General features: G+C 40.1%; 1 protein-coding gene across 3 annotated transcripts; it reads left to right on the top strand.

Moving 5' to 3' along the window:
• Window positions 1-7,746: 7,746 nt before the first annotated feature.
• Window positions 7,747-12,317, top strand: dtx3la (deltex E3 ubiquitin ligase 3L a). Of its 3 annotated transcripts, none has more exons than XM_010756183.3 (5): window positions 7,747-7,866; window positions 9,365-9,447; window positions 9,532-9,683; window positions 11,235-11,446; window positions 11,979-12,317. In XM_010756183.3, exons 2-5 carry the CDS (start codon window positions 9,366-9,368, stop codon window positions 12,046-12,048), a joined length of 516 nt encoding a protein of 171 aa, XP_010754485.1. In that variant the 5' UTR covers window positions 7,747-7,866; window position 9,365; the 3' UTR covers window positions 12,049-12,317. The 3 variants fall into 3 exon arrangements, with proteins under 3 accessions (XP_010754485.1, XP_010754487.1, XP_010754486.1); XM_010756185.3 differs by having other exon boundaries at window positions 7,748-7,866; window positions 9,560-9,683; XM_010756184.3 differs by having other exon boundaries at window positions 7,756-7,842.
• Window positions 12,318-20,223: the final 7,906 nt, after the last annotated feature.

The raw sequence follows: 20,223 nt of genomic DNA, 5'->3' as shown, positions 1-20,223 counted from the left end.
TGTTTTCATGAGTTTCTGCATGATTTATCAAATCTTGAGTGGGAACGTATCTCCCTCCTTGATGATGTCGAGTTGGCCTGGAATCTGTTTCATTCTGAATTCTTGAAGTTAATTAATAAACATGCTCCCTTTCGTAAGTTTAGGATAAAAGGTCGAAATAATCAATGGTTTTCCACTGAAATTGGAAACCTCCTTAAAGAAAGAGATCTTTCCTGGGCCAGGGCACGAAAAACAAAAACTGAGGCAGATTGGATCATTTTCCGTCAGCTCCGCAATAAATGTACCTCCTTAATTAAAAAAGCTAAGTCTGAATTTTATTTATCGGAAACCACCAATAACCTAAATGATCCCAGGAAATTTTGGAATATTGTGAAATCTGCTTCTGGAGCTATATCCTCTACTGAATTACCAAACTTCTTGGTAAAAGACTCTATAAACCTGACAGACAAATGTGCCATGCTAAATTATTTTAATGAACATTTTATCACTGCAGGGCACTTTGATTCTCTTAACAGTGTTCTTAAAAGTGATGTTTAAACTGGCGAACCTTCTGTTGAAAGCCGGCCCCCTGTTGATTGTTCTTTTCATTTTGAGCCTGTGTCTATTTCTGAGGTCCATAGTGTGTTAAAAAAATTGGACTCCAAAAAATCTGCTGGTCTAGATAGTTTGGATCCATTTTTTTTTAAAACTGGCTGCTGACTTAATTGCTGAGCCCTTAACTAATATTTTTAATCTAAGCCTCAGCACAAATAAATTTCCTAAAGTCTGGAAATCAGCGTTTGTCCTCCCACTGCTAAAAGGAGGCGAACCCTCAGTTGTTAATAATTACAGACCTATCTCCAAATTATGTATTCTGGCAAAAGTGTTTGAAAAATTGGTATGTAATCAACTGAAGGATTTTTTGGAATCTCGGAACATTCTAAATCCCCTTCAGTCAGGTTTTAGAAAACATCACAGCACCACTACTGCTACCCTAAAAGTCCTTAATGATGTGTTTGAGGCTTTGGACTCGAGAAAGTTCTGCGTGGCTCTGTTTATCGATCTGTCTAAAGCATTTGACACGGTGGATCACAATCTCCTTATAAAAATTCTTGGCAGGAATGGTGTCTCCGAACAAGCTGCCTCTTGGTTTGCCGACTATTTGGCCAATAGGACACAATGTGTTCGGATGGCTGGAGTTAGCTCCACCTTTCTTGAGGTCACAAAAGGCGTACCTCAAGGATCAGTATTAGGGCCCATTTTATTCACTATTTACATAAATGATTTGTGTGCAAATATGTCAAATGCCTCATACCACCATTATGCAGATGATACTGTCATTTATTGTTGCTCACAATCAATTCCTCAGGCTTTTCAACTTTTACAGTCCGCTTTTGATGCAGTGCAGATCCGTTTGGAGAAACTAAAACTGGTTTTAAATGCTGATAAATCTAAATTAATGTTTTTCTCAAATTCATCTGTTCCCTTTGAAAATATCCCTTCAATCAGAACTGCCCGTGGTGAAACTCTAGAGCTAGTCACCAGCTATAAGTACCTGGGTTTCACTATTGATGAGGAGCTCTCATTTAAATTACATATCAAAAATTTGATATCAAAACTCAGGGTGAGGCTCGGTTTCTATTATAGAAATAAATCATGTTTTTCTCTCAGAGCTCGGAAGCTTTTAATATCAGCCACTTTCCTACCTGTAATTGATTATGGCGATGTTGTATATATGTCTGCGTCAACCAGCTGCCTTCTTCCCCTGACTCCTGTGTATCACTGTGCTCTACGGTTCATCACTGGTTGCCACCGCCTCACCCATCACTGTGAACTATATACAAAAGCTGGCATGCCATCCTTGGAGATAAGACGCTACACACACTGGATAACTCTGGTGTATAAGGCTCTTCTTGGCTTAACTCCCACTTTTTTATGCACTTTCCTTCGGAAAACCGAAAGCCGTTATGCACTGCGCTCAAGTGATTTTCTACATCTTGCTGCGCCTCGAGTCAGAACTGAAACAGGTAAAAAAGCCTTTAGTTTCTCTGCCCCGTCTGCTTGGAACGCCCTCCAATGCGAACTTAAAATTGTAGAACTTCTTCCTCTGGAAGCATTCCGCTCCATCTTAAAAAAAAGACAATGGAAATCATTTGAACAGTGCCTATGCTTTTAAATTGTTAATGTATCTATAACTGTTACTGTTACTGTTGTTTGTCTGTTTTTACCACTATGACGTGTGCTGCTGCCTTTCTTGGCCAGGTCACCCTTGTGAAAGATGTCTTGATCTCAAGATCTTGTACTATTATTTTACTAAATTCTACTATTAATATTCTACAAATTATTAAACTTTTTCTACAAATATTTTACCATTTCAAATCCATTATACAAACTTCAAATCTTTATACAGACCAACAATTTAAACTACCTCTCCTTCTACTACAGAGTTCAGTCAAACTACACAGTTCACCAAGATCTTGTACTATTACTATTACTCTCTACAATTCTACCTTTTCATCTGAATTTCTACAGTGTTACACAACATTGTATCACTACTACTCTTTTCAACCAATTTAAACATTTTTAAGATATATCCCTTATGGCCTTTTCAAGCTTTATTCAACTTTTTCTGCAAATATTTTCCCATTTGAAATACATTACACAAACTTCAATTCATTCTACAAAACTTATACAAACATTCTACAATTTCAACAACTTCTGCTTCTACTACAGACTTCATTCAAATTTCAAATTGTAAACAAACTCTTCAACTATTAAACTCATATTTAACTTTTTTCAAAACCTTTTACCGTTTTTAAACTATCAAGGCTCAAAGTTGAGCAGGTTTTTACTCAAATTCTGCGTTTATAATGAGTGTGTATGTGGTTTCCTAGAGTGACGACACCATCAGCTAGAGGGGAGAGGAGGGAAAATGATCAGTGAAAAAATAAAACGTTTTCGACTATAGTGGCCTCAAATTCACAGCTACAGACATGATTATACCATCAAAATGTAGGAAAATTAGGTGGTCGCAGTGATAACACTGTTGAAGCTGTCTCTGTTATAGTTTTGGCTCGCTACGCGCTAATTGATCGAGTACCCCCCCTCCACAGCCTCATTCACTCCCATGTTATTTGGAGCAGAGATCTTTCCGGAAGGAGGAGGCAGCACCTGTGCTTTCTCTGACTCATACGGCCAAAGTTTATACAATTTTCGCCTAGACTTGGCACAGACATGATCCACAAGACGAGCATTCTTCTGGTCATTTCGGATTTCAGTTTGGACACCTTATGCCATGTCCTATGCCACCTCTTCGAGGGACTTCATTTGAAGCTTTTGTGTCAGAGGGTCACAGGGAGAGGGACTGAGCATGCGCAGCTGTCACTAATTACTTAGACACACACACACACACACACACACACACACACACACACAGGCACAGGCACAGATTGACACCCAGATAAGACAAAACTCCGTCAAGACGTCCTTCAAAATAAGAGTCCCTTCAAAATAAAAGACCTAAAACTCTTCTTAACAGCTCTCACCTACTTCCACAAATTTTGTACTACAGGAATAAAAATTATATCACGACATTCAGCTCATTTTACTTCTACACTAACCTTCTACAATCCTTCTACACTTTAAACTACTTTAAACTTTTCTTTTTTATAGTATAGAGACAGCTGAAGAGTGACAGGAATGTGAGGGGGAAAGAGAGTGAAAGAGACAGGGAAAAGAAATGCAGTAAAAGGGCAGCAGGTGGACCTCTGGGGCCATTTCAAATACATTATACAAACTTCAAATCTATATACAAGAGTTTAAGAGTTTCGGCAAACGGTTTTGCCAAAAATCGGTAAGAACTATACACCAAAAAATGAATGGGTGTGTATTGCGAGAACTTTTGAGAGCTAGTGTGCGTGATGTCATCACTAGAGCGGAGAGGAGAGACAATGATAAGTGAAAAAATAAAACGTATTCGACTATCGTGGCCTCAAATGCTACAGACAGGATTTATACGTAGGAAAAGTTGTCGTCTCATTCACATTCGCCTGCTAAAGCTGTCAGATATATCATTTTTGGATGACACGCAAATATGCGGCAGCAGCACCCACCGAGAGCCTCATACAAGCAGAAATAATGTTTCTCGGAATTGCTCCTAAGGGCACATTTCTTCATTTATCGACACAAAACTACTATGTAGACGTTCAGGAAGGGCTCAGCCAGCTTCAGGTTAAGCCGGTTCAGTGATTGGAAATATGGTTTTTGCCTTAGATCCTTCCGTTTGAGGGAAGGTCTCAGCATTTTCTCTCTGTCTCTGTCAGGATTTCCAAATTAACAGGTGCAGTAACTGCTCCTGCTAATTAGGTCCTGGTTGATTGGCAACCTCAAGCCTGCCTGAAGGAGGAGACGGGGGAGGGGCCAGCAGGCAGAAGCCAAGCTGCGGCCATCTTAGCAGTTTTGGCACTTAATTGTCTGTCTAAAATGACAGACAGAGACAGCAGACATGCTATTTGCTAACATTAGCGACCAATGCTAAAATGACTGTTAATTAACAAGCCTTGAAGCTAATATTAAAATGCTAATGTTAACATGCTAATGCTAACATGCTAATGTTAATTGCTAGCGCATCAGCGCTAGCATGCTAATGCTAACATGCTAATGCTAACATGCTAATGGTAAATGCTAGCGCATCAGCACTAACATGGTAATGCTAACATGCTAATGTTAACTGCTAGCGCATCAGCGTTAACATGCAAATGTTAACATGCTAATGTTAACTGCTAGCATGTCAGCATATCAGCGCGAACATGCTAATGGTTACATGCTAATGTTAACATGCTAATGTTAATTGCTAGCGCATCAGCACTAACATGCTAATGCTAACATGTTATTGTTAACATTTTAATGTTAACATGTGTGGCAAAGCTACGAGGGTAATCTGGTTTAAGCTATAATTACAGACACCACCAATTACAACACCAGCCCAAGCAGAAGCAGAAAGCCACACCTGACACAAATGATCCTCTCTCCTCTATCTATGAGGATAGAGGCACCGCCCCGTGATCACCACAATTGTTCACAGCTTGATGACACAGTCACTCTGCCACACATGCTAATGGTAATTGCTAGCGCATCAGCGTTGACATGCTAATGTTAACATGCTAATACTAACATGCTAATGCTGCTCCTGTGTCTAAATAAACATGTTAAAAATGACTATTTGAAGTGTGCTTTTTGAATACAGACCCCCAGCAACAGCCCACTCATCAGTCTCAAAATTTCTTCTTCTCATTTCTGAATTTTCTAGTACTGAATTTGCTAAGCAGTGTCAGTAATAATGTATGGGGGCGACAGGGCCAGAGTCAGGCACACTAAAAATTTCTTTAGAAAATTTCTAGTTCTTCTTCTTCTTATTCTTATTATTCTTACATCCTTCCTGTTCAAGGGAAGGTCTCAGCATTTTCTCTCTGTCTTTGTCAGCATTTCTAACTGACATTCTAACAGGTGCAGTAACTGCTCTCCTGATTAGAGTTGGTCCTGGTTGCTTGGCAACCTCAAACCTGCCTGAAGGGGGAGAGGGGGGAGGGGCCAGCAGGCAGAAGCCGAGTGGCGGCCATTTTAGCAGTTATCGGCACTTCATTTGAACATTTCTTCATTTATCGACACAAAATGCCTATGTAGATGATCAGGAAGGGCACACGATGCTCCCAGTTATGTTGGTTCAATGATTGGAAATACGGTTTGGTCAGCAATCCTTCCTGTTCAAGGGAAGGTCTCAGCATTTTCTCTCTGTCTCTGTCAGCATTTCTAACTGACATTCTAACAGGTGCAGTAACTGCTCTCCTGATTAGAGTTGGTCCTGGTTGCTTGGCAACCTCAAGCCTGCCTGAAGGGGGAGAGGGGGGAGGGGCCAGCAGGCAGAAGCCGAGTGGCGGCCATTTTAGCAGTTATTGGCACTTCATTTGAACTTGTCTGTCTAAAATGGCAGACAGAGACAGCTATTTGCTAACATTAGTGACAAATGATAAAATGAGTGCTAATTAACATTAGCCACCAGGAATTAAATAGATGGTAATTGCTAACATGCTAATGCTAACATGGTAATGCTAATTAACATTAGCCACTAAGAGAGAGAACATGCTAATGTTAACATGCTAATGTTAGCATGCTAATGTTAATTGCTAGCGCATCAGTTCTAACATGCTAATGCTAACATGCTAATGTTAACATGCTAACGTGCTAATGTTAACATGCCAATGTTAATTGCTAGTGCATCAGCGCTAACATGCTAATGCTAACATGCTAATGTTAACATGTTAATGCTAACATGTTAATGCTAACATGCTGATGTTAATTGCTAGCGCATCAGTGCTAACATGCTAATGTTAACATGTTAATGTTAACATGCTAATGATAATTGCTAGCAGGTAAGCGCTAGCTGCTCCTGTGTCTAAATAAACATGTTAAAAATGACTATTTGAGGTGTGCTTTTTGAATACAGACCCCCAGCAACAGCCCACTCATCAGTCTCAAAATTTCTGCAGAACTTTTCTAGCACTGAATTTTCTGAGCAGTGTCAGTAATAATGTATGGGGGCGACAGGGCCAGAGTCAGGCACACTCAAAATTTCTTTAGAAATTTTCTAGTTTCAGTAGCGCAGTATTGGGCAGTTAAAAGCTTCTGTTTACTGTGACTGAAAGAATTCATTGCTGGTGCAGACACCTCACACTACCCACTGGTGATTTGAGGTGTAAGAAGTGTTCTCTGTTGCATCACACTCAACAATGCTGTCACAGTGCACTGACACCCAGCAGCAAGGTGAGCAGTTAAACGTGTGGAGGTCAACAAGAATTGAAGCTTAAAGCGGAATTTCAGGAGCTGGAACATGCTTCAACCACGCCTCTACTGACAGCATCATAAGTCTATGCCTAACCATGTCCTCCAGATTTCCCTTTCGAAGCTTCCCCACAACGCATTCGAAGATCCACGACCACAGCACATCCTCATTTCATTTGTTGTAAATAAATCTTTTAAACTTACCTGTTGATGGTGTGCTCCTTGTTAGTGAATGAGATTTTCAGCTGTAGTTAAGTTGTTCCTTAATGTTCCTGTGACATTACAATTTAAGCCCCACTAATAGATCATCAATTTATTCTTTCTTTAACACAGCTGTGTTGGAATCAATTAATTTTTTAGCTTCTAGAAGCTATTTGTTAGACAGAACCATCAGAACTAATGATTCCTAAGAACCTCCTCCCAGATAATTTAGTGTAATCAGGAAGTGGTCATTAGAAGCTGTTAAAGGCAGGCACTTGTCAGGTTGGTTCTCTGTCGATAATATGATAATATGATTTGGCACTATATAAATAAAAATGAATTCAATTAGAAGGTGATTTGATGAACCATCTATCTATGGATGGATCTCATCAACACACTATACAACATTGAACAGTGGACAAATTCTGACTTAATTCAGTCAGGAAAAGAAAAAAGACCTATTTTCTTTCATGCATGCACATACCCATCAGAAGGAAAGGAATGAAGAAAGATCCGCTAAATGCTGCAAAATCACAGACATGAGCAAAGGACATGGTTAGTGTAACCCCCAGCAAGACCTAATATCTCAACTACTCTTCCTGGGTACACACACACACACACACACACTATAGAAAGCTGCTACACCAGTTGAACAGATCACTCTGCAGTAGGTTGCATCACAACCCAGAAACTTGCCACACCCATGTCTCTACCTCTCTGCCTCTGTGCTTCTCTCTCATTCTTATGTCATATGGGCTGAGTAAACATCTGAACTCCAGGACTGCAAAGGAGACAGACAGAAGAAGAGGAGAACACTTAACCAAGGTGTGGAAAAGACCATTTCAACAGGTACTGATGACAGTAACAACAGCTTTACTGTAATGATTAGAATTTGATGTTCTTTGTCTGTGTCAGGTTTTCATTTGCAAAAAAATAGGAAATTGTACTGAAACAATATGTTATGATACATTTAGTTACTGTGTTTTGAGAACTTATGAGTTCCATCTACCTTACTTCAACATTCCTTGATCATCTTTATCTCAGCAGTTTAAACCACAGACTATCACATTACATTGGTGTCATCTGTCCATTTTATAATGTCAGCTAACCACATAGTGAGGGAGCAGCTGTCTGTGTTAGCAAGTTGACAAACCTGATTTCTGTCCTCATCTACAATAACTATTATTAGAAAGTGCAGACAACCACTTCAGGTGTTCAGCTGAGGGTAGGTCTGAATTCTTCATGTTAGACTAATATTGTCTAATCACTGTAAATTACATTTAATCAACAAAATAAAGGAACCATTAGATTTACAGTGTAACCAAAACATGCAATATAATCTGCTTCTTATAGCTTAATCTGCTAATTAGCATGTAGTCTCAGCTGAAACCAGTCAAGTCAAGTAATCTACGTCAAGTGAACTTTATTATCAACACTGCCGTATGTACAGGACATACAGAGAATTGAAATTTGTTTCCCTCATATCCCTTTAAACAGTTTCAACAGTTTAAATGTAGATAGAAAACAACCTGGTCTTGCTTCAACATTAAAGGGGGTGAAGAACAAGGAAGAAGGAAGAATTGGGCACTGCATTACTCATGAGATTCTATCACTCAGAGTCGATACAGGTTTTCAAGGCTACTCCTATCACTCCCTCTTCTCTAATGACTGCCACCCATGAAGACAAGTACTGTCTGCTACAGTGAGGGAAAATACTCTCAGATTTGGACTCAAACTTTAACCTTGTATTTTATAGATAATATACAGTATATGCACAAATAAAACAGCCTGCTTGAAGGGGCCTATTAGAGATGAGCAACATATGAGCACAAAACACCAATAAAGAAGCTAGATTTTGTGGCAGAAGCCCACAAGATCAGATAACAGTAACAGTAACCTTCAGTAATCAGGGTCAGTTCATAGTCCCGCTTTACCTTCATGAAACTTTATTTTGAAATGGAACCCCTTGTTTCCTTCTTGTTTTGACTTCTCTCAGACATATGCAGTGGGTTGGTCCTGCATTCCCATAATGTTGGAGGACTCACAAGAGACAGATTAAGAAATAAAAAAAGCAGAGCCAGACATATCCTAACTTGGTTTCTTTATAGTCCCTATAATTGGTCAAGCTCCCTACCCATGCTGTACATATCAATTTGTTGACACTATGACATCACAAGGTATAGATAACCATCACTAGTTAACTGACTATTTATGTAAAAGTAAAATGAGTGCAGTGCCCCTTTAAAGCACTGCTGTTCAGCATCTGCTCATTGACAATGTTCATTTTTGTTGGATATCCTCAGCACTCAGCAGTCAGTCAATGTTGTTTCTCTCTCTGTTTGTGTAGTATGGGCTCCGGGCAGAGCAGTGAGAAGTTACATTGTAACCGCTATCTGAATGGACAGGGTCCTCCATCGCTGGTACAACAAGGTCCGTCATGCACATACACATCTAATTCTCTAAGTCTCTCAAGCTTTTTGCTTTTTGATTAAAATGTGCCTGCTGTCTGTGCAGCTAATGAAGGGCTGAATGGTACACACAGAGCACTGAATAGCTGCCAGCCAGAGGGCCAGATGACCTGGGTGATCCTCCAGAGAGACCTGCCAGGATTCCCCGATGACAACACCCTTCAGCTCAGCTACATATTCCCAGATGGAATACAGATGGTAAACTTGGCTAAAACCACAGTGTACATCTCTTTAAAGTCCAAGTTACAGTGGAACCACTTGATTTGCTTGTGCAGATTCCATGCGTATTTTAATTTCTTACAACAACAAATAGGTTTAGTGACCAGTTTGATTTATGGCATAAATATTTCACAAAAGGAATTGTGTTCACATGTGAGTAAAAGTGAAAGAGCTCAGAGGAGAGCAAAGATTTCTATTGGGCCTCTGCCAACATTGCCTCTGTGAGAGAAGCTGATAAACTGGTTAGTCTGGTTAGCAAAGCTACACGAGGATGTCAACAGTTTTCTCTCAACAGTGAAGCAGCTCTGATTTCATGTGTTTCTCATAACATCTTAAATATAAGATAAACATTATTGAATTTATCACAGAAATATATGCACTATTTCTAAGATTAAGGTGAACTGATTGTAAACAAAATCAAATAGAAATTTATAAAGATATTTTTAAAAAATCATAAATATATGTATTAAAGTATTTTAAGTTTCCATGAAAACATATTTGGATGTTGTCACATTTATATTGTCCTGTGAGGACTTCACAAATATATTTATTTCAACATGAAATTATCTGTAGCATCAGGCAGCTTCTTTTGTTTCAGCCAACCATGTAAGCCAACTGTATCATTTAATGAATGAAAACAACACAGCATGGGAAGTCTTAAAACAGCCACACATAAATGTGTTGAAATGATGACTGAAAGATCACAATGACACTTGTAGATTTGTGGATAAATGTAAGAACATCTAAATCTGCTTTTGATGAAGTTTGCAAATTCTTTTAATTACATTTATTTTAAACAAGAATCAGAAATAAATGAGTGAACCTTATTTCTTTGCACATTGCTTTATGGCATCGAGTAGTTGCAAACTGAAAACCATGTTACAAGGTAAATATATTACAGGGAAGTTTAGTTCAATTTAATAAAAACAATTTACAGTCATGACTGTAGCATAACTTAAATAAAGACTTTCATCAGATGAATCTCACCATCTTAGCATGTTGTTGTTTATAGTGGAAAAACTTGATCTTAAACATGTGGCTTCCAGAAGTCTAAAACATATAATAAATAATTTGTTCTAATAGAATGACAACAATAATTCTGCAAAACCTTCCTCACTGGTTTGTACTGTAGCCAAACTTATCCTAAAGTTATAGCCATGGCATCATAATCTGAAAAGGCTTCAGGCAATTTTCAAATCCCCGGCTCCTCCAGTTAGCATGTCAAGTGTGTCCTGAACCCCAACTTTCTCCCGAAGGCTGCGCCATCAGGGTGTAAATGTGTGTGAATGGTTAGCTCCTAAAACTGCCTTGCCACCTTGCATAACAGCCAATGCCATCAGTGCATGAATGTGTGTGAATGGGTTAATGAGATATGTACTGTAAAAGCGTGTTGAAGACTGGAAAGGCGTTAACAGTACAGTCCATTTGCCAAGTTATGTTAAGTATTAGCCAAAACACACTTATTGTATGTGAGTAGAATTTATAGGTGACAGTGTTGTTTACTGTGCCACTAAAACTTAACTCTTGCAGGAGAAACACCCTCACCCTGGCCAGCCCTATGCAGGTCTGAGGCTCTGTGCTTACCTCCCTGACAACCGAGAGGGCAGGAGAGTTCTCAAGCTGCTGGATAAGGCCTTCCACCAGCAGCTCCTGTTTACTGTTGCCACCAATGAAGATGGAGAGGATATGGTCACTACAGGTTTCATCCCCCTAAAAACACAACCAGAAGGAGGATATAAAGTGTGAGTAAATTGCACAACCTCCGTCTTCCCCCAGTTGCCCATGTGGGAAATGTCTGATATTGAATAAATAAGATTTTATATAAATTCTATAATTTGATATAACAGCATTTTGAAGGACTGAAGGTGAGTAGAGATATTCTGCAAATGATTGTGTAGTCTACCGTGTAAGTACCCAGGGCACCAATATGGTGAAGACTGGGGGGAATTTGTTTTTATCAGCAATTTTGAAATGTTGTATATGAGCAAAAAGTCCCCAGGTGTAAGGTGATAATTAGCCTTTGTGCAAGTAGCAGAGAGAGAGCGAGAATTAATGTAAGTGAGGGAGTGCTGGCCTCAAGAAAGCTGATTAATCAGTGAAATATACAAGTTAAGTAAATACAGTGCTCCCTATGCACTCACATAGAAATGAGCTAATGAGGACAGGCTGTTTTAAAGGTGGTGAAGAACATTTGTTTAATTTGGGTCATAAAGTGTGGCAACTATTATGCTTAATGTAACAGTCCTTGTCTTTGTGTTATTTGTCTTCTTTTAGGGATGGCTACCCAGACTCTGAGTACCTGAAGGCTGTGAGAAAGCTACTGAAGGATAAAGGCGTTGAATAACAGACGACACACACACACTCCTACTCACACACACACACACACATACACATAGAAAAGGCAGAAACTTCAAATCTACAGTTTATCTATGAATGGCCAATAAGATCTTTCTATAATTTCATATTCAAGTTACATGATGTTCTGGTGTACACCGTTATAGCTGACATCACACCACATTGTGACTTGGTTTGAGACAACATTGCACTGTTAGATCAAGTCCATCACCAACTATGTTCCTATTTTATACACATTAAATTATTTATTGACTTTAAGTTTCTCTGTGTAATCTGTGTATTATGATATTACTCTTAATCTTTGAATATCAAACTTTTAGTATTCTCATATGTGTAACATGTCGTTGTGTGAAGTCATTATTTTATGTTACTACTAATGATTATACTTATGATTCTAGGGCATTATACAATGGGCCTTATCCCTTATTTTTTAAGGTTATTATCTTAATTATTTTTAAGCAGGGACAGGGAACAATCTAAACTCTGAAGTCAGAAATTAATCAAGCAAATCAAACATTCAACCATTAAAAAGAATTCTTTCTGTTCAGCAATGCAATTAAATAACTATAATCTGACATCTTAATCAAGAAATAATAATATTTTACAATTTTTTCAGTTTTTTGTAAAGAGGACATGGTAAAATGCATAACTAAATAAGTAATTAGATTTCAACATAAAAATATAATTACACACATAAACATAATAAAAATATATAAAAATTAAACATTTAAAAAATTATAAATATAAATTATGCCCCCTGGGATTATTAAAGTATTTCCTATTCTGATTCTGATACTAATACAGCGTTGACTTTGACGCGCTGTCACAGCCACACCCTCTGATGAAAAGTTGTGATTTTGATAACTTTTCATTGTCGAGGCCTTAAGAACACATACGCCAAGTTTCAAGCACATCGGATAAAATCCCTAGGAGGAGTTCGTTCAAATGCGACCCTGGAAATGACCCCAAAACCCGAAAAGTCCAAATGTGACAAAAATTGGACGCCGTACGCTTGTAGCCCGGGTCACCAAGAGACTTTTTTGTGCGTCTCGGCATGTTACATACTTCCACCAAGTTTCCTACACGTGGACGAAACCGTGGCGAGGGGCACCGCCAAAAATGCACTCCTAGGTGGCGCTGTAGAGCCATATGCGTACGTCCATGTGCGAGACCCCGAAGATACGTAATTTTACGCCCGACTTCGGGGGGTAGGCAAATTTTAGTGAGTTTTCGAGGGGATATGGGCCATCGAAAATGCGATTTACTTTTAGGAAGAAAAAGAAAAAGCGGCGGAATAAAAACGAAAAAAATAAATAAACATACGAAATTCAATAGGGCCTCGCACCGCGTGCTCGGGCCCTACTAATTCTTAAATTGTTCCTTTAAGCCGGAACAATCTTGTAATTCTTTTTTGGTGAAAATTTTTTTGTTGAAAATGGTGAGTATACAGAGTGCTGGAGTGGCCATAGAGAGTAAAAAAGATATATGGAGGCCATGTTTTACTACAACATGCATATCAAAATGTGTGCTTACAAAACACAATTGGTTCCCATGTTTTGATTCATTTTTGTGCACAAGATAAAAAGAGAGCAATAATCTAGGAGCAGGAGGAGCAGTGAGCTACCAAGTGCACCAACTATACACTTAATAATTACAGTAATTAAGAACTAAACCATGAACTGTACATCTTAATACATGTGTACTCACTGTACGCACAAAACTCATTCAACAACACTGTTAGCTATTCCCTGAATCAAATAGAATTATAAGCTGTTTCTAGTGTACAATATGAAAATGTTTCTAAAACATTTATTGTCTTGTCTTTTTTAATATGTTCGGAAACATTGGTCCTTCCTGCTTACCCTGCTGCTGTGAAGTTCCACTGCAGAACTGTTCCAACAGGAGGTGGTGGGAAGAACTCTGCAGTTTATTGGTCTTATTTTTCTCTTCTACCTTTATGCCCTACCTAAAGCCTTGCCGCTCCCTTATTGGTCCATATTGCCAAGTGTGAACTTTCCCAGTTTAATGCCGGCCTGATGTTCTCTTCAAACTGAATTACAGCCAGGTTCTTGCACTCACAATAAAGTATAATCTCATTTGGGAGGCCTCTGTCATCCAGGAGCCTCTTAAACCACTTTCTCCTGGACACACACACACACACACACACACACACACACACACACACACACACAACCTCTCTCTCTTTCATCTGTCCACCACTGGCAGGCCGAAATCTGTCTTCACCGCAATACACACACACACACACACACACACACACACACATAGAGACAACATACACACATCAGGGATGCACAAGGCTACAGTATTGTCTGTAGCTCCAGGGCCAGCTGTATACCCTAGTCTATTCAACTGGGCTCACAATTGTTTGACACATGTATTATACTTTCCTTTACATATTTTCTTCTAAGTCTAAAGTTCAACCAAAGACACACCATAGATATTTTATGTTGGTGTTCTGCTTCCTCTTCTGTCATCACTGTCCTTTGGTTAGTGGTGATAAATGGTCCACAGCAGCTTTTCATTAAGCTCTTTAATTTGGCCCACAATTAGAGTCTATCCTTTTTGGAAGACAAAGCAGACTGCGTGCCTGGTAATTACAAGACTTGGATATGATAGATAGATAGATAGATAGATAGATAGATAGATAGATAGATAGAAGTACAAAGCAACAACAACACCAAAATAGCTGAAACCATGTTGGCTCTTTTAATCTTTTTGATATTTGAGGATCTTTGGAATCAGGTGACTGTCAAAGGGATTCCAAAGGCTGTAGACCTTTAGAGTAGGATGCTTTCAATAAGTCAACATAATGCTTCCTTTACATTTATCCTCTCACTCTCACTCGCTCAATAAGAAGCCCTTTCCAGGCCTTCCCACTCATTCATCACAATGCTATCAGAGCCCAGGCCACTGCCAGCTAGACAGTCCCTGTTCTCTCACTTTATTCCTTCACAAAGACTCAACAATGGCCTTTGAAGACATATTGTACAGTAAGGTTACTCCCGACCATGCTAAGTGAAATTGTGTGTGTGTGCGTGTGTGCAGAACTGATCTATGTACTGTGCCAGATGTTCTGTTATGTGATAGGATCTTCACCCCTCTTTCCTTTTCTGCTCAAGAATTTTCATCAGTGAAGATGAATAGGTGTGATAGTATATACATTTGAGAATGTCTGCACTCTCTGCTGTCTTCTTCCTATTTAGAAAGCACTGAAGGAGAATGCTGACTCCCTGTGGACACAAGCATTCATCCTGGATGAGGCTCTGTGGTCTATATGGATTTTGGGGAAGGGGAGGAAAGAATCCTGAATCTGAATGTGTTGAGTGACTGAGAAGAGATCTGATGTTAGATCTGATATGTGAACGCCTTTAATATTGCCAAGCCTGCTAACCTTCATGTGCAACAAATATAAAAGACTTTCATTTGTCATCAGAGTGTTGGGAAGCCAGTATGTGTCAAAGTCAAATATGTTCAACATAATTGTTCAACGAATTGTGCATGCTCTTGCTCTTAATAACCATAACAAGTTTAAGACAGCTCCGACAAAGTATATGATAGCCACACACTTTTGCCCGAAAATCAGCCCAAAAGTAAAAGGAGTCTGTTTTTTTTTTTTTCGAAAAAATCGGCAGCGTTGACTTTGACGCGTCTCATGGCCACGCGCTCTGATAAAAAGTTGGGTTTTTTGATAACTTTTCATTGTCGAGGCCTTGAGAATACACATGCCAAGTTTCAAGCACATCGGATGAAATCCCTAGGAGGAGTTCGTTCAAATGCGACCCCTGGAAATGACCCCAAAACCCTAAAAGTCCAAATGTGACAAAAATTGGACGCCGTACGGTTCACTGTAGCCCGGGTCACCAAGAGACTTTTTTGTGCGTCTGGGCATGTTACAAACTCCCACCAAGATTCGTACACGTGGGCGAAACTGTGGCGAGGGGCACCTCCAAAAACGCACACCTAGGTGGCGCTGTTGAGGCATATGCGTACGTCCATGTGTGAGACCCCCAAAATGCGAAATTTTACACCTGACACGGGGGGGATAGGCAAATTTTCATGAGTTTTCGGGGGGATATGGGCCGTCGAAAATGCGATTTATAGGGAGAAAATGATAGACCGGTATAAAACAAAATACAAAAAAGATGATTTGTATAGGGAGAAAATGATAGACTGTTCTAAGAAAAAATACAAAGAGAACGATGAGTATAGGAAGGCAGTAAAAAATTTTTTTATAGAGATACCGTGAAAATGCTTTGTTTCAAGAGAAAGTCAAAATAGCTTATAAACTAAAGTATCACAAAGATTTGCCGTATCAAAAGAAAGCCAAAGAATGTAGCAAAATCAAATATAGGGTTAATCCCACGCATAGACAGAGTATTAAAGCTAGGAGTGCAAAGACTTAACGTGGAAGTGCTGAGTTTAGGAAGCAGGTTAGTGGAGGTGTAAGAAATAAAAGGCAGCAGGTGAAAGTACAGTCTGAAGATTTAGATTTTGTTATGGAGCGCTTTTTAGACAAGGTTAAAGATGGTCCAGATTTTGTGTGTTGTGTGTGCCATAGGTTGTTGTTTAGACACCAGGTGTTACAGTGCAGGAGAGATTATTATAGGGAGAAAGCTGGAGTTTGTGTGATAGCAGAACAATGCATTACTGAAAATTATCTACATTTGTGCAGTAGAAGATGTGAAAGCCCGTGTCGTTGGGTAAACACACCTAGAAGTGAGCTTTGGATCTGCTATACATGCCATTATAAAATTAATAAGGGTCAAGTGCCAGCTGAAAGCGTCAAAAACAATTTGGCACTTGACCCTATTCCACCTGAACTGGCATGCTTAAATAAGTTAGAGCAGCATTTGATAGCCTTGCATATTCCCTTTATGAAGATGTTAGCCTTGCCTAAAGGTGGGCAAAATGGAGTCCATGGACCCGTTATGTGTGTTCCAGCAAACATTGTTGAAACGACCAATTTGCTTCCACGCACTTCCATGGAGGGGTCTTTATTGCCTGTCAAGCTCAAGCGCAAACTCACTTATAAGGGGCATTATGAATACGAGTATGTTGATACAGCACACATTAAGCAGGCGCTCCAATATTTAAAAGAAAATAATGTTCATTATAAAGAGGTGCACTTTAATGCAGAGTGGTCCAATGAAAACCCGATGAAGAACATGTCGGCGAGCGTGATATTGATAGTGTTGAGCAGTCAGCTGTGCAAGATGATGAATTATTGCACGACAGGCAGCAGCACTGTATGTTCCAGGACACCTGCCTGATGCCTGTTGATATTGGTCAGGAGGCACTTGACCAGTATTTTGATGATATATTGAATTTGGCTCCAGCAGAAGGCAACTGTCCTGTCAGTTTTCTATCTGATCATAGTAATGAAGCTTGATGTTTCCCACTGTTGTTTCCCAAAGGTAGCCCTACATACCACGATGATAGACAGCATCGTTTGACATTGTTGCGGTATTTCAATAACAGAATTTTACATGCAGATGGATGCTTTGCACAAAATGTTGAATATATATTTTTTGCCCAATATATGTCTGAGCTTGAGCAGGTTGTGTCATATGTGTCCATTGCATTGAGAAAGGGCCAGGGAAATGGGAAGGGTCACAGAGTGAGTGGCGAGGCCTTCCACACTGAGGAGTCACTCGGGAAGCTTTTAAAGTTTGATGATGGCTTTCGGTTTTTAAAACCAATAAGAGGTACCCCAGCTTTTTGGCAGGGAGCACAGCGTGACTTGTTGGCTTGTGTGAGGCAGCTAGGTATCCCCACGTGGTTTTGTTCCTTTTCTGCAGCCGATATGCGCTGGAAAAACCTTCTGTCCAGCATTTTGAAGCAGGCAGGTAGAACAGACACTGCGGAACAGCTAGAGTGGGCAGATAGGTGTGAGCTTTTGCGGCGTAATTCTGTCACTGCAGCAAGAATGTTTGACTTCCGCTGGCATTGTTTCTTGAGAGAAGTGCTGATGTCTCCTGCCAATCCGATAGGCAAAATAAAGGACAACTTTTGTAGGGTGGAGTTCCAGCAGCGTGGTTCCCCACATGTCCATTGCCTCTTTTGGATTGAGGATGCTCCTGTTATTGATAAAAACACAGATGCAGAGGTAATTGAGTTCATTGATCGTTATGTGACATGCGAATTACCGTCCAACGATGAAGAATTATTGGACACTGTAACTTCTGTGCAGCAGCATTCCAAACGACATGCAAAAACCTGTAAAAAGGGCAAAACCGTGTGTCGTTTCAATTTTCCCAGGCCACCATCCGCACGCACGTTTATTTCTCGCAGTGTCACTGAGATGGAGGACACAAATTCATGTGCATGCAAGCTCACTGAGGGACAGACGCTGGCCCAGTGTGCTTTCAGATGTAAGGTAAGGGCGAGCTTAGGGAAAATGAAAAAGGAGGCTGCAGCAAACATCATGTTTGCAATCAAAGAAGCTCTCAGAAGTGACAGTCTTACCTTTGAAACAGCTGAGGAATTGTTTCAGCATGTAGGTGTCAGCCAGGGTAGTTTTGGCAGGCTAACGCTGTTTGGATCAATCAATATAGCAAACCCCTCTTGAAGTGTTGGAATGCAAATATTGACGTCCAATTTGTTGTCGATGCGTATGCCTGTGTTGTATATATCATTTCTTACATCTCGAAAGCTGAGAAAGAAATGGGATTATTGTTACAGTGTGTGCAACGTGAGGCAGCAAAGGAGGGCAACAGAGATGCCAAGGACAGCCTGAAACATTTGGTGAGTGTTTATCTCCACAGCCGTGTGCGCTCAGGAGGCTGTTTACAGACTCACAAACATGCGTCTGAAAGAGTGTTCTCGAAAAGTTGTCTTTGTTCCTGTCGGTGAAAAGACTGTTCGAATGAGTCTGCCTTTAAAGGTTTTACAGCGTAAGGCTTTAACACATGATTTAAGTGCAGACGACATGTGAATGACCAACATTGTGGACAGATACAGGAACAGGCCAGTGACCGTGGATTTCCGAGACATGTGTTTGGCTTCGTTTGCATCGCAGTATCGCGTTTTGTCCAAAAAACGAAACTGCTGCTAATAGAATCAAACTTGGAAACAATTGTGGTTATGTTGTGAAAAGAACCCGCACACAACCTGCAGTTGTGCGTTACGTGCGGTTCTCTGAAACAAAGAACCCAGAATTGTTTTTTCAAAGCATTCTGCAGTTGTTTATGTCCTATTACACAGACGGGCAGCTCAGACCTGTGGACTTTGAAACCTATCAAGATTTTTATCTGAATGGCCAGGTGAGATGTGCAGACAATGTGATGCATTCTGCAGTCAAGTCTGTGGTTGACAGAAACCGCAGCACTTTCGAAGTGGAAAGTGAAGAGCTAGACAATGTCGAGGAGCTAATCCACAACGATGGGATTGCTGAGGATGCGTGGTGTGAGTTGTGCCCTGAACAGGAATTAGATAGGTTAGAATGCAGGGAGATACTTAGAGAAGAAAGACAGGCCAATGAGGACCCGGTGGAACATATCCCTGACTTAGCTGTTCTGCGAGAACAGGTAGGTCATTTGGAAAAGAGAAATACCATCATGTGCAGAAGTGACGGTTTGGCGTTGCTTCGCTCTCTTAATGAGACACAGATGGGTATTTTCTATCAAGTCAGAGAGTGGTGTGTGCAGCAGGCTCAGGGAAAACAGCCAGACCCGTTCCACATTTTTGTTACAGGTGGCGCCGGCACTGGTAAAAGCCATTTAATAAAGGCTATTCAGTACGAGGCAATGAGGATTTTAGCACCAGTGTGTCATCAGCCAGATGACATTTGTGTTTTGTTGACTGCTCCGACAGGGATCGCCGCATACAATTTACATGCAACTACTATTCATAGTACATTTAGCATCGGCAAAGCTGCTCGCTTACCATACACACCTCTGGGTGAGGATAAGGTGAACTCTTTACGTGCTAAATATAGAAGCTTGCAGATTGTAATAATTGATGAAATCTCCATGGTTGATCATAACATGCTGGTTTACATCCATGGAAGATTACGACAAATTAAGCAAATAGGCGACAGTAGTTCCCTGTTTGGAAATATATCTATTATTGCGGTCGGTGATTTCTTTCAGTTGCCTCCAGTGCGTGGGAAACCACTGCATGTTGCAAATGACGGTGTTGATTT

Source organism: Larimichthys crocea, chromosome XX (genome assembly GCF_000972845.2).
Source record: "Larimichthys crocea isolate SSNF chromosome XX, L_crocea_2.0, whole genome shotgun sequence".
Lineage (NCBI taxonomy): Eukaryota > Metazoa > Chordata > Actinopteri > Sciaenidae > Larimichthys > Larimichthys crocea.
This window is presented reverse-complemented; position numbering and strand designations above follow the sequence as displayed.

Excerpts from the sequence above, each read along its gene's own strand:
- dtx3la (XM_010756183.3), top strand. The coding sequence starts at position 9,366 with ATGGGCTCCGGGCAGAGCAGTGAGAAGTTACATTGTAACCGCTATCTG. Across the intron at positions 9,684-11,234 it reads TCCCAGATGGAATACAGATG|GAGAAACACCCTCACCCTGG; the intron begins GTAAACTTGGCT and ends TAACTCTTGCAG. Across the intron at positions 11,447-11,978 it reads CCAGAAGGAGGATATAAAGT|GGATGGCTACCCAGACTCTG; the intron begins GTGAGTAAATTG and ends GTCTTCTTTTAG.